General features: G+C 47.0%; 1 protein-coding gene and 1 long non-coding RNA gene across 5 annotated transcripts in view; one reads left to right on the top strand and one right to left on the bottom strand.

The window, feature by feature from the left end:
- PODXL (podocalyxin like) overlaps positions 1–13,991 on the top strand; it is an 81,232-nt gene that overhangs the window by 42,882 nt on the left and 24,359 nt on the right. For all 4 annotated transcript variants that reach the window (XR_014502640.1, XR_014502641.1, XM_083402223.1 and 1 more), the window contains exons 2-4: positions 8,369–8,830; positions 9,693–10,006; positions 10,381–10,452. Coding sequence is in view for 2 of the 4 variants with exons in the window: in XM_083402223.1 (XP_083258349.1) it covers positions 8,369–8,830; positions 9,693–10,006; positions 10,381–10,452 (848 nt within the window). In the remaining 2 variants the exon portion in view is untranslated. The remainder of the gene's footprint in view (positions 1–8,368; positions 8,831–9,692; positions 10,007–10,380; positions 10,453–13,991) is intronic.
- The window catches only part of LOC310659293, a 59,401-nt gene that overhangs the window by 33,835 nt on the left and 11,575 nt on the right, over positions 1–13,991 (bottom strand). The gene's annotated exons all lie outside the window — the stretch shown is intronic.

Raw genomic sequence — 13,991 nt, 5'->3', positions numbered from 1 at the left:
CAGCCAGCAGGGATGGTGAGAGTCGTACTTCAAAACTTATGGATGATAGCAGGTTGGGGAAGGCTCTCTTAAAGTATTGGGAAGCTTCTGGATTGAATGACCTTAACATACAGAGCAGGAAGTAGAACATTTGTCCAAGAATTGCATTGATTTAAACAAAGGGTATTCACGGTGGAGCTTCCCAGCATCCACGAACGAGAAGGGAGGTTTGGCAGGCGGGGGAGAGTCTCCCATTCTTTTAAGGGTGGAGAACGCCAGCGCTCCCCCCTTTCTCCCATTCAAAGCTATTTAAAGACCATCTTGCACAAAAAGCCTTTGAGCCAACGGCAGAGATATGATTGCATAACTGGGCGACGTTGTCTTGTTCCCTTTGCATTGTCTTGGAACAGGACTCTGCAGAACACAAAAATAAGTTGCACTGTTTTGCAAAGGGTTGATGGTCAGCTCTGCCCCACAAGGGATTCGAAAGCATTGTTAGAGCACACCAGTGTTTGAAACTCAGATATACTCTGGTTAAGAACTTAATTCGTTCCGGAGGTCCGTTCTTAACCTGAAACTGTTCTTAACCTGAGGTACCACTTTAGCTAATGGGGCCTCCCGCTGCCGCCACATGATTTCTGTTCTCATCCTGAAGTAAAGTTCTTAACCCAAGGTACTACTTCCAGGTTAGCAGAGTCTGTAACCTGACGTGTTTGTAACCTGAGGTACCACCGTATTAGCTAATTGTCAAATGGCACCTTAAACCTAGCTTGCGGTGGCCACAACGGAATATCTAGGCACTGTTTCTTTCTCAGTGAAATTTCTTCTTCTCCTTCTTCTTCTTCTTCATTATTTCATTTATATACAGTGGGTTGCAAACGTGATCCATGCGGGAGCAGTGGCGTAGCGTGGGTTGTCAGCACCCGGGGCAAGGCAAGTAATTTGCGCCCCCTAACCCGTGAGCCAGGTAGGGGCAGAGAGCTGCAAGTGCGAGCGCCCCCCCCCCAGATGTTGTGCCCAGTGCGGCCGGCCCCCCCTGCACCCCCCACGCTACGCCACTGTGCGGGAGGCACGTTCGCAACCCACAGCGTTCGCAACCTGCAGCACCATGTCTGCGCATGCGCAGGTTGCAATTTGGCGCTTCTGCTCATGCGCAACCTCCGAAACCCAGAAGTAACCAGTTCCAGTAATTCTGGGTTCCGGCGCATCTGTAACCCAAGGTATGTCTGTACTGCTTTATATTTTAAAGAAAAGAAACCTCAAAGCAATTTCCGACACATTAAATCATCAGATTAAACAATCCAGAATAAAACAAGTTCAAGCTTCAAGGAAAATACTTCACATCCTTCTCCAAGTGACATTTTGCTTTCCCCGTATTTATTTACCTGCTCAATTTATGGCGCTGCCCCCTAGCAGGAAGACTCTAGAAAGCCAGGGTGGTGTCATTGTTAGAGTGTTGGACTAGGACCAGGGAGATCAGGGTTCGAATCTCCACCCAGTCGTGAAGCTCACTGGGTGAAAGCAGTACTAGCTCCAGCTGTGGAGGCAGAGCATAGTAGTAGTAGTAATAATAATAATAATTTTACTATTTATACCCTGCCCATCCGGCCAGGTCTCCCCAGCCATCTCTTGTAGCCCCCTCCTCCATGAATTTGTCTAATCCTCTTTCAAGGCCATCTAAATTGGTGGCCATCTCTGTCTCCTGTGGGAGCAAGTTCCTAAAGGTAAAGGGACCCCTGACCATTAGGTCCAGTCGTGACCGACTCTGGGGTTGTGGCACTCATCTCGCTTTAATGGCCGAGGGAGCCGGTGCACAGCTTCCGGGTCATGTGGCCGGCATGACTAAGCCACTTCTGGCGATCCAGAGCATCGCATGGAAACACTAGTTACCTTCCCACCAGAGCGGTACCTATTTATCTACTTGCACTTTGTGCTTTCAAACTGCTAGGTTGGCAGAAGCAGGGACCGAGCAACGGGAGCTCACCCCGTCGCGGGGATTCGAACCGCCGACCTTCTGAACGGCAAGTCCTAGGCTTTGTGGTTTAACCCACAGCGCCACCCGCAGTTCCTACCCGCTGCATAAAGGAGGACTTTATTTTAACTGTCCTGGATCTTTCTGACGTTCAACATCATGAGACGTCCACAATTTCTAGCGTTGTGAGAGGGGGAGAAAAACTTTCCTCGTCCGCTTTCTCCAGGCCAGGCATAATCTTACGAACTTCTCTGAACTAAAGGGCCCTCAAGGCTGCAGCCTCTCTCCATCAAGCTGCTTTCTTTCCTCACAATAATTTTGTTTTGCTGCATTTCGCTCCGTGAGATAGTAAGGCGGCGGAAGCTGAAGTTCGGCAAGGTGACAGAGCAAATGGTTTTTCCAGCAGGGAAAGGCGGCATCTGAAATCCACCCAATGGAGCGGTTCAAGGGGGGGAGAGACCCAAAAGCTTGTCCAGCGCACAGCAGAAGAACGGCTCCTCGCACATCTGTGCAAAGGGAGCACGCTGGATAAATAGACCTTTTGCCCCCCCACCCGCAAGCTGTTCTCCATGAACAAATTTCCGGGAAAACCTGGGAAATCGTCCGCGGTGAGAGAGATGGAAAAAACCAACTCACAGAGCTCAGGAAATGAGAGAGGAGCTATCAGGCAGGAAGAGAAGGGATGGCTGGTCCAAAACAGATGTTGCAGCTTGACTTAGCTGTCCCTTCCCAGAGAACTCTCAACGAAACATCACCCCCCCACCAAAGATATGAAATTAAAGCTCACTAGCAAACTTGCGGGACGCGGGTGGCTCTGTGGGTTAAACCACAGAGCCTAGGGCTTGCCGGTCAGAAGGTTGGCGGTTCAAATCCCCGGACGGGGTGAGCTCCCGTTGCTCGGTCCCTGCTCCTGCCAACCTAGCAGTTCGAAATCACAAAAGTGAAAGTAGATAAATAGGTACTGCTCCGGCGGGAAGGTAAACGGCGTTTCCGTGTGCTGCTCTGGTTCGCCAGAAGCGGCTTAGTCATGCTGGCCACATGACCCGGAAGCTGTATGCCAGCTCCCTCAGCCAGTAAAGCAAGATGAACGCCACAACCCCAGAGTCGGCCACGACTGGACCTAATGGTCAGGGGTCCCTTTACCTTTAGCAAACTTGCAGATGCATAGTGGGTTATTCTGACTTATTTGGATTTTGTGTGGTGAGGGGAAGTCCAGTTGAAATGGGAAATAAGTATGCATTAGCATTTTGAGAATTATGCCCTTTTAAATGTTTTGTGTGATTGGGGGGGGGTATTGATTTGCTGCTGTAGTTCTTATTTTTATTACATATTTTGTGGTTTTTACATTGTAATTTTATGTTGCAAACCGCCCTGACATCTACAAGTGAAATGCGGTACAGTCGTACCTTGGAAGTTGAACGGAATCCGTTCCAGAAGTCCGTTTGACTTCCAAAATGTTCAGAAACCAAAGCATGGCTTCTGATTGGCTGCAGGAAGTTCCTACGGCCAATCAGAAGTCATAGAACTCCAGTCGGATGTTCGGCTTCCAAAAACAGTTTGCAAACTGGAGCAGTCACTTCAAGGTTTCGATCATTCAGGAGCCAGTTTGTTTGGGAGCCAAGGCGTTTGAGATCCAAGGTACGACTGTATACAAATGAATTAAGTAAAATAAATAGATACCAATTCCACAACGAACTCCTGTCAGGAAGTACCCTTCATGAGAAAGCGCTCCTTGAAATGTTGTTGTTTAGTCATTTAGTTGTGTCCGACTCTTTGTAACCCCCTGGACCAGAGCACGCCAGGCACTCCTGTCTTCCACTGCTTCCCGCAGTTTGGACAAACTCATGTTGGCAGCTTTGAGAACACTGTCCAACCATCTCGTCCTCTGTCGTCCCCTTCTCCTTGTGCCCTCAATCTTTCCCAACATCAGGGTCTTTTCAGGGAGTCTTCTCTTCTCATGAGGTGGCCGAAGTATTGGCGTCTCAGCTTCAGGATGTGTCCTTCCAGTGAGCACTCAGGGCTGATTTCCTTCAGAATGGATAAGTTTGATCTTCTTGCAGTCCATGGGACTTTCAAGAGTCTCCTCCAGCACCATAATTCAAAAGCATCAATTCTTCAGCGATCAGCTTTCTTTATGGTCCAGTTCTCACTTCCATACATCACTACTGGGAAAACCATAGCTTTAACTTTCCTTGAAATAAGGAAGGGGCAAATTTCTTACGTGACTATGAATTTGCCAGCCGAAACATCTGGTCTTTACTTCGGTATATTTTCAATTGTCTCATAAGACTCATGACTGTGAGGGTTTTTTTCTTGTGATTCGAATATACGAGGTCAACGTTAGGGCCGATATTACAGGCATGGCTCACTAGCATGTCAATAGTTAGCTTCATTTTAAAAACAGTGATCTTTCTCCTCCCCTCACCGGCTTTCAGGTTTGAAGCAAAAGGTATGCAGAGTGAGAAGCTAGCCCAGCACTATAAGGGCATCTTTTGTGGTTCGAATCCCTTAAATTAAACGGTGTGCTCAACCTTTGCAAATCTGTTTCTGGCAGCCTGGAAGAGCTTGGCAAAAAAAAGAAGAGAGAGGGTCTCTTTGTTCAGCCTCGGGTATCAGCCCTTCCCAGTGGTAATTTATAGGAACATCCTTTAGCTTTGTTGGAACCGAAAATCAGTAGGGACTGTGTTGCCATTAAAGGAAGAGGCCACACTGCAATTCTGCTGGTGGTTCGCAGTTCAGTGTTAAGAGCATCTGCTTTGACATGCACAAGGAGAAGAAGAAGAAGAGGAGTTTGGATTTGATATCCCGCCTTTCACTCCCTTTAAGGAGTCTCAAAGCGGCTAACATTCTCCTTTCCCTTCCTCCCCCACAACTAACACTCTGTAGGGTGAGTGGGGCTGAGAGACTTCAGAGAAGTGTGACTGGCCCAAGGTCACCCAGCAGCTGCATGTGGAGGAGCGGGGAATCGAACCCGGGGAATCGAGTCCACCGCTCTTAACCACTACACCACACTGGCTCTCCAAGTTCAGCCCCTGGCATCTCCAGGTTGGGTTGCCCTGCCTGAAATCCTGGACAGCCCCTGCCAGTAGGTGTAGGAGATACTGAACTAGCTGGATCCATGTTCTGACTCATGATAAGGCAGCCTCTTTTGTCAGACCATCAGCATTGTCTCTTCTGATGTACCATGACTCTTCCAATTCTCAAAGCAGACACCTCCCCAAACCCTGCAAGCTGATGGTCCTTCAAGTCAGGATGGAGAACCTACAGGCTCCTAGATGTTGTCAGGACACGGATATTATGTGACTACTGGCAGCAGCTTCCCAGGGTTTCAGACAGGGTATGGTCCCCAGCTCTAATTGTAGTTGCTGGGGGATGCTTAAGAGATGCTTAGAGAGCCAGTGTGGTGCAGTGGTTAAGAGTGGTGGACTCGTAATCTGGTGAACCGAGTTCGCGTCTCCGCTCCTCCACAGGCAGCTGCTGGGTGACCTTGGGCCAGTCACACTTCTCTGAAGTCTCTCAGCCTTACTCACCTCACAGAATGTTTGTTGTGGGGGAGGAAGGGAAAGGAGAATGTTAGCCGCTTTGAGACTCCTTCGGGTAGAGATAATGCGGGATATCAAACCCAAACTCTTCTTCTTCTTCTTCTTCTTCTTCTTCTTCTTCTTCTTCTTCTTCTTCTTCTCAACCCATAAGGCCCTTCCTCGAGACATTTCCAACTGAGAATGACAGCTCTGTGCCTGGCAAACGGGCCCTAGGTTTCCAAGGCTACCATATGGCGCTTTTCGTGAACATTTGTTTCCCTGCCATCCATCGATCCTGTCCCAGACTAGGCTAGAAGCCTTCGCCCCAGCCGCCCCCTGCCCCAGCTATCTCGTAGAGCGAGGCCCGTCACGAACCTGTAACCCTTCTTGGCCTCGTCTGGGCCGGGTTGATAAGAGCAGGAGGCAGAGTTCCTCCATCCGCTTGGCCCGAGCCAGAAAATTATTTTTATCTAGCCAGCGCCTTGGGAGCGGAGCAAGCAGCACATCCTCAAACAGCTTGTCCCCTCGGAGGTTTGTGTGCGATAGGGAGCAAGAACTGTGTGTGGGTTTTGAGAATGGTTTTAACCTCTCCCTGGCTGCAAAGACAAGCGTTTATTATCTTCAACTCAAAGGCCAAAGCACCGTCAGTTAACCCTGCCCTGGTGACCCGTCAAGGGAGGAATGAAACTTGGACCTAAGGATGAGAAAATATCTCAATTTCGGTTTCTCGTTTTTCCAACCTTAGCTCCAGTCCTTAATATTTGCATGTCGGTTTGTGATTTGTTTTCCTTTTTAAAGTCCTTCCGAAAAGTCATCACCGTTTTAGTGCAAAATTCTCCATTTCTGCCTGCAATTTTCGCTAGCGCGTACATTTTTGCAACGCAATATCCCTTCAAACGATGCATTTTTATATAGGCAATTTGTGCTGAGCAAACGAGGCATCTTCCGACAACTTGGAGGTTTGTTTGCAACAGCAGGAAAGTTCTGCTTCTGACCGTATTTTGATTTTGGTGAGCTTCTTAGCTTCCCTTGCTTATGTCGAGCAATTTTTTAAAAATCCAGGGAGTGCAGAAATACAAATCTGGGACCTTCTCTTCTTCACAGTCTCCCTCAAAGCTCCATGAAGAAGCCTTTGATTCCTTTAACCCCTTGCTCCCTCTTAATCGGAAAAGGCTGCAGAGGTAAAAAGGGGATTTCCCGAAGCCCAGCTTGCAGTCCCCACACTCAGGAGGGTCAGCGGTTCCTCAGACTGCTCTGCCTCGCATCCCACCACCTCTGTGGCTCCATGCTACTGACGTTGGCGCAAGCAGGCTCAGGACGGGCTGGGCTGGGTGTGTCCCCCAACTTGCCGTTCCCGAAGTTATTCTTTTGCATTTCCCTTTCCTGCTATTAATAGACTCTGAGCCAGCCTTAAGCGCCGTGTCACCAAAGGTGGCTGGACGTAGAAGGAAGTTGCCCAGATAGGAAATGGCCCTGGGACAAGAATTGGGAATACGATGCATGAAGACCCCATAAATGGCTCGGATGAAGGTGGAGGAGGGACGGAAGGGATGAGACGAGTCTTTTTCCTTTCTTGCTTTTATTTTTCGGACTTTAGTGTTTTGCTCCAATATGGCCTTAAATAGAAATATTTATAATACGGATACAGTGGTACCTCGGGTTAAGTACTTAATTCATTCCGGAGGTCCGTTCTTAACCTGAAACTGTTCTTAACCTGAAGCACCACTTTAGCTAATGGGGCCTCCCGCTGCTGCCGTGCCGCCAGAGCACGATTTCTGTTCTCATCCTGAAGCAAAGTTCTTAACCTGATGTACTATTCCTGGGTTAGCGGAGTCTGTAACCTGAAGCGTCTGTAACCCGAGGTACCACTGTATTTGGAATGAGTTTATACAGAATGTAGTACGTTATGAATAACCAGAGTTGTATCAGGAGTATAACATTTTTATCTATAGTAAATGTATAGATTTTACCTACTGTATCACTTTTGCCCCCTTTCTTTTTCAGAATTTGTTTTTCCTTTTCCTTTATCACTTATTTCTTGTGAGATTGTTCTAATAAAATACCCAAACAAAGAAACAAACCAATAGCGAAAGCTTGCCTCTAGGTATAACTGCTCTATCCTGACTCGCAACCAACAGTTCAGGATCTCAATCTGAACTAGAGGAAATCTGTGTCTCCCATAGGCCAGGATCAAATTCAAAGTGCAAGCACAAAGCCCAAGAGCCAGATTTGATCCTCCCAGCCCGTCTAACTGGCCCCCCACTGACCCTCCTTTGCACCCCAAATGTTTTTTGCCTGACTGGAATATGCCCTTGAACATGCTCCTTGCTTGGCTGGATAAAGAGTGTGTATGCAATATTTGCATCCATTGCTCCACCCATTTCCCCCCCTCTGGCCCTACCCACCCGTGGCATGTGTGGCCCTTGGGTGCTTGTCCATGTGGCCCTCAGACGGAAAAAAGGTTTACGATTCTCCTTGCACTGACTGTGCGTTGGCTCATAGCTTGTGGTTTCAGCCTCTAGCTCACATGTTGAAGAGATGAACCAATCAGAGCTTGGGAGCAACGGTTATCCCAGGGTAGCTGGTAGCATGTAAGCCAATTGTTTATACCAGTTTCTGGGAATCGCATGCCAAGAGAGATCTGCTGTGCTCAGGTCCTGCTCGCAGGGATGCCTGGTTGGCCGCTGTGGAACCAGGATCTAGATGGGCATTGGCCTGATCCTGCAAGGATCTTCTGCCGGAATCTCGACTGAAGCATCCATGGCAGAGGCCCACCTAGCCTCTGCTTAGTAAATGGTGTCAGCGATGATGATGTCCTTCGGAAGGTTGTGGGGATGGGGGAAAGAGAGCAAGTCAACCGTTTCCAAAACATGCCTAACTCTCTGGGTCTTTTTAGGAACTACCGTAGCTGGAACCGTGAGTGGCACGCCGGTGACGCCCACAAGCAGTGCTAAGCCCACCACCTTAACCCCCGGAAGTCCCACTCCTCCACCGGCAAATGTGCCGACCCAGAAGACCACCGTCTCTGCTACTACAGCCAAAAGCAGTGTCTCGACAACTGCAGGAAGTCCCCCACTGAATACGCCCGCGGGGACCACTAATAAACCAGCAGACACAACTTCAAGTGGAGTCAAGGGATCTCCGGTCACCATAGCTACGTCAGTGACTGTAACCACCCCCAAACCACCCTCTGCAACTGTAGCGGTGTCGACCAAAACTACATCTGCGGCCCCCCAAGAGACGACGACGTCCTTCGCAGCCGTTGGGCCAAAAGCGGCATCCCCGACGCCACACTCTGGCGTTGTGGCGACAAGTGCCCTGACTCTGAAGCCAGGCAGTTCAGCTGCTGCCATTCCAGGTACTGTACTCAGATCCTTGGCCCATCTAGTCTAGTGCTGTCCACACTGGCTGGCAGCAGTGGTTGTTGTTGTTGTTGTTATTTATTAGTTAAATTTATATACCACCCTTCGTCAAAAGAGGGCCTTCTCGGTAGTGGCGCCCGCCCTGCGGAACGCCCTCCCATCAGGCTGAGAGTTCAACAGGTGCAGCGGAAGAGACGCCAGTGTGAAAGGTGGCTGTGAGCCCAGACTGCAAGGTGCTTTATTCAGAAAAATCCCTGCCTCGTTCTCAGGTGAAAAAGAAAACTGGCCATGGAAGTCATGGTTTTGCAAATAATAATAATATAAATAAATTATTATTATTATTATTATTATTATTATTATTATTATTATTATTACTATTATTATTACTATTATTACTATTATTACTATTACTATTATTACTATTATTACTATTATTATTATTATCATCATCATCATCTAACTGATTTTTGAATTTTACTGTTATTCATGTTTTTATACTGTATTTTAGGCTGCTTTTATAATTAAGTGTTTTAAAGTGTTTTAAATTTGTTGTTAGCCGCCCTGAGCCCGGTTCTTGAACCAGAAGGGCGAGATATAAATAAATTATTATTATTATTATTATTATTATTTATTAATCTCGCCCTTCTGGTTCAAAAACCGGGCTCAGGGCGGCTAACAACAAATTTAAAACACTTTAAAACACTTAATTATAAAAGCAGCCTAAAATACAGTATAAAAACATGAATAACAGTAAAATTCAAAAATCAGTTAGATAATAAATAATAATAATAATAATAATAATAATAATAAGGAGGGAGTGCTGATTTTCCTCACCCCGGCTTTTTTCTTTTTAAACAGGGAAGAGCCCAGGCCCCACACCAGGTTCAGGAAGCGTCACCACTGTTGCTTCTACAACAGAGAAATCTACAATCAAGGCCGTCGTCCCTGCTGCAATGCCCACAGAGAAGCCAAAGAAAGCTGAGTCAACAACGAGAACGGCAACAACGAAAGAACTTGGGGGGACGGCGGGCAGCACAGCCACCCATACGGCGGGAGCGGTTCCACCACCGCCCAGCTCAAGTTCTGGGACTTCAGTCACAAAGAAGACCCCCTCAGCCTCTCCGCAGCCCCCCGTCGCGTTTCCCGATACTTCTTTTGTAGCCCAGAGCAAGGTACCCAGGGCTCAGCCCAAAGCAGTATATCCTCTAACTTTCTGCTTATTTCTGAGGGAGTTTTCTCCCTGAGTGCTTTGGTTGAAGGTCTCCCTGCTATGTGCAAGGCCGGGAGGAAGACAGGTGAAACCTTTCCGTTCCTTTCCCCCTTCAAATTATACACCGTTTTTGTTCCGCTTGCTCAGTAAAGAGCTCTCAGGACTTTTCTTTCTGGGTTCCAGCTGCGTTATTTCCCTGCAGAGCCCAAACGAGGGTGAGGCCAGAGGTTTGCATTCGTGGACAGCCTTTGTTTTCGTTAGAGATGCTGCGCTGTTGTTTTTTGTTCCATTCCATGGGAATTCGTTCAGCCTTTTTGTTGTCTGGTTTTTTCCTAGATTGTCTGTGAAAATGCGGTGCCACCAGAAGACCAGGCAATCATTTTGACCTTGAACCAATCCACACCATGTGTAAGTACTTTCCAATAAGTGTCTCTTATTGGTGGTCTCATCTGATTAGAATTTTATGGAGCTCCTCTCCTTGGGGGGGGAAAAAGCACTATTTATCCTGGGGTGCTAAATAGTGCTTTTCCCTTTTGGATCGTTTTCTGCGGACCCTCAAATTTAAACAATCCTCAGCGTTCTATTTCTTGAAATTGTTAGGCTGTGATAGCTCCTGTTGGCCTCATATTTTACTCACTGCTGCCGCCACGTGGCCACGATTCCCTTCTTTGCCATCTCTACTACCCTGGAAAAAGCAATTTCCCCCCTCTTTTGGATATAATTTATTAATTTAATTTAATTTAAGCAGAGGCTTGACAACCATATGTCAGGAGTGCTCTGATGGTGTTTCCTGCTTGGCAGGGGGTTGGACTCGATGGCCCTTGTGGTCTCTTCCAACTCTATGATTCTATGATTCTAATTTTATGATAACAAAAATACAATAAAAACCCCAGAGAACATCACAATCAAAATCATACATCTTAATTGACTTCCCTCCAACTCCTGGTTCTATTTTTTTAACTTATTTATACACGTCCACAGAATCTTACACTCTTAACTACCCAGTTTTAAAACCTTATGCATATTATTACAAGTGACCTTTAAAAGGTCAGCTAATGTGGAAGCCAATACACAAAACTTACTGATTATGCCTGAACATTTCTGAACATGCCTGAGGGGGGGGGGGAGAAATTTTCTGGTGTGTCCATTATAGTTTGTTTTGCCAGTCTCCTTCGTCGTCTTTGGCGGTGGCGTCTTCCTTCTATAGGGCTGCTCTGGTCTTGGCCTGGTATCTATTCTCAGATACAGGAACCAAGTCCTTTGCATGGTAAATCCATTAAGTCCTGTACCTTCCAGAATCATAGCTTCAATTTTTTAAATTGTTTTTTTTGGCACAAGTTATTTTCTTTTTATATATATATTGTCAGGGAACTGCCATCAGTGTCTGAGGGAGAGAGCAAGCTCCAAAGGGATCCCAGAGAGCGTCCCGGGAGTGGGAGAGGCAGCCTGTCTTCTGGGGGAGAGAATCAACGTAGCTCCAGTGGAGAAGGGGGGCAGATGGGGGAATCAGCGAGGTGATCCCATGATTCCTTGCCGGGGACCAGTGGGGAGAGTAGAGGTCCTCCGCTGCCTACGCTCTCCTTGCGCAGAAGGCTTCCGGGCAGGGAGAGTAGGAGGAGACTAGGCGTCAAAGAGCTTCTTTGCTGGAAGAAGTTTAAGAAACGCCCACTGACGGATTCTGCCAGTGATTGAGACAGTCACGGGCGAGTGGCTGCCCGGACAGGAAAGGTTCACTCAGGCAATCCAGCCAGGTGTTTGCACCGGCTTACGCACGAGCAACCCCTAGAACCATTACATATATAAATTTTTATTAGGTGTTTTTTTTTAACATACCATTTTCAACAGTAATTAAACATATTTTTTACATCTTATTCAATTTTTTTGACTTCCATCAGTCCCGTCTGAAAATTTTCCAATCTAATCTCTTAGTATACATTTCTTATTTTCAGCACAAGTCATTTTCAACGTTTTCTTCAAATCTTCATGTATCACTTCCCAGGCTTTCTTAATGATTTTTCATTTCCACTGCATATGGTAGCCTCTCATACCCTTTAACAGCCCTTGCTCCTTTGTCTCCATCACCGTCAAAGCTTCCCAAATCAATTCACGCAGGGTACCATTTTTATCTTGGGCCAAGTCATAGGCCTCGTCATAGCAGGGTATAAATAATACATTATTATTACAGTGGCACCTCAGGTTACATACGCTTCAGGTTACATACGCTTCAGGTTACAGACTCCGCTAACCCAGAAATAGTGCTTCAGGTTAAGAACTTTGCTTCAAGATGAGAACAGAAATTGTGCTCTGGCGGCGCGGCGGCAGCATGAGGCTCCATTAACTAAAGTGGTGCTTCAGGTTAAGAACAGTTTCAGGTTAAGTACGGACCTCCGGAACGAATTAAGTACTTAACCTGAGGTACCACTGTATTATTATTATTATTAGTAGTAGTAGTAATAATAATTTCCACAAACTCACCCCCAGTGCCCCTTACCTTACCCCATAAAAAGCATTATTCAGAATACTGGCTTGCTCGATCTACTAAGGAAGATAGCAACACTATGGAATTTGCTGGGTAGCAATTAATCGCACATGTATGCAAAATCTAAGTACAGTGGTACCTCTGGATATGAACAGAATCTGTTCCGGAGCACTGTTCAGATCCTGAAGTAAACGCAACCCACGTCTGTGTACGGGTTGCAATTCGCCACTTCCGCGCATGCGCATGATGTCATTTTGAGCGTCTGCGCATGCACGAGCAGTGAAACCCGGAAGTAAACGCGCTCAACCCGAAGCAACTTCAACCCGAGGTATGGCTGTAGAACTATTTAGTTTAAGTACGCAAAATTGATGAATATGATATGAAATACTTTATACTTTATTATCACTTGTACAATTTTTATCCAGTGAGATTACTCGAGCAGCCCCCACTCAGCTCTCTTAGTCTTAATTCCCCTTGTTTACTGACGCACGCACACCAAACCCAAAAGTCAGTTGCCCTGTTGTTATCTTTTCATTCAGCAGCCTAACAGCCCACAGATAGAAGCTATTCTTTACCCTGTTGGTGCGAGTAATCAGGCTTCTATATCTTCTGCCCGAGGGCAGGAGATCAAGAAAGTGCCGGCCAGGGTGTGAATCCAGTGATACCAGCTTTTCAGTATTATTTGCATAGCTAGTGACTCCCTCCTTCCTGGCTTCCCAGAGGCATCAGGTCAGGGACAAGATGCTTGGCTAGATGGTCCTTTGGTCTGACCTTATGTTCACCCATGCAATATGCAATTGAGGATGCCAACGCAGCAAGTTCTGCAAGAATGTTGTTGTTATTTAGTCGTATAGTCGTGTCCGACTCTTCGTGACCCCCTGGACCAGAGCACGCCAGGCACTTCTGTCTTCCACTGCCTCCTGCAGTTTGGTCAAACTCATGCTGGTAGCTTCGAGAACACTGTCCAACCGTCTCGTTCTCTGTCGTCCCCTTCTCCTTGTGCCCTCCATCTTTCCCAACATCAGGGTCTTTTCCAGGGAGTCCTCTTCTCATGAGGTGGCCAAAGTATTGGAGCCTCAGCTTCAGGATCTGTCCTTCCAGTGAGCACTCAGGGCTGATTTCCTTCAGAATGGATAGGTTTGATCTTCTTGCAGTCTATGGGATTCTCAAGAGTCTCCTCCAGCACCATAATTCAAAAGCATCCATTCTTCGGCGATCAGCCTTCTTTATGGTCCAGCTCTCGCTTGCATACATCACTACTGGGAAAACCATAGCTTTAACTATACGGACCTTTGTTGGCAAGGTGATGTCTCTGCTTTTTAAGATGCTGTCTAGGTTTGTCATTGCAAGAATACATGCATGTTAAGCTGTTGCCTAAATGAGTGTACTGAGGGGTAGACAGCCAGTCTTTCCCTGGTAGGGAGTTCTGGGAAACCAGGTGCCACCACCCAAAAGGCTCTGCTCTCTG

This window comes from Podarcis tiliguerta, assembly GCF_965153285.1.
Source record: "Podarcis tiliguerta genome assembly, chromosome: 10".
Taxonomy (NCBI): Eukaryota; Metazoa; Chordata; class Lepidosauria; order Squamata; family Lacertidae; genus Podarcis; species Podarcis tiliguerta.
This window is presented reverse-complemented; position numbering and strand designations above follow the sequence as displayed.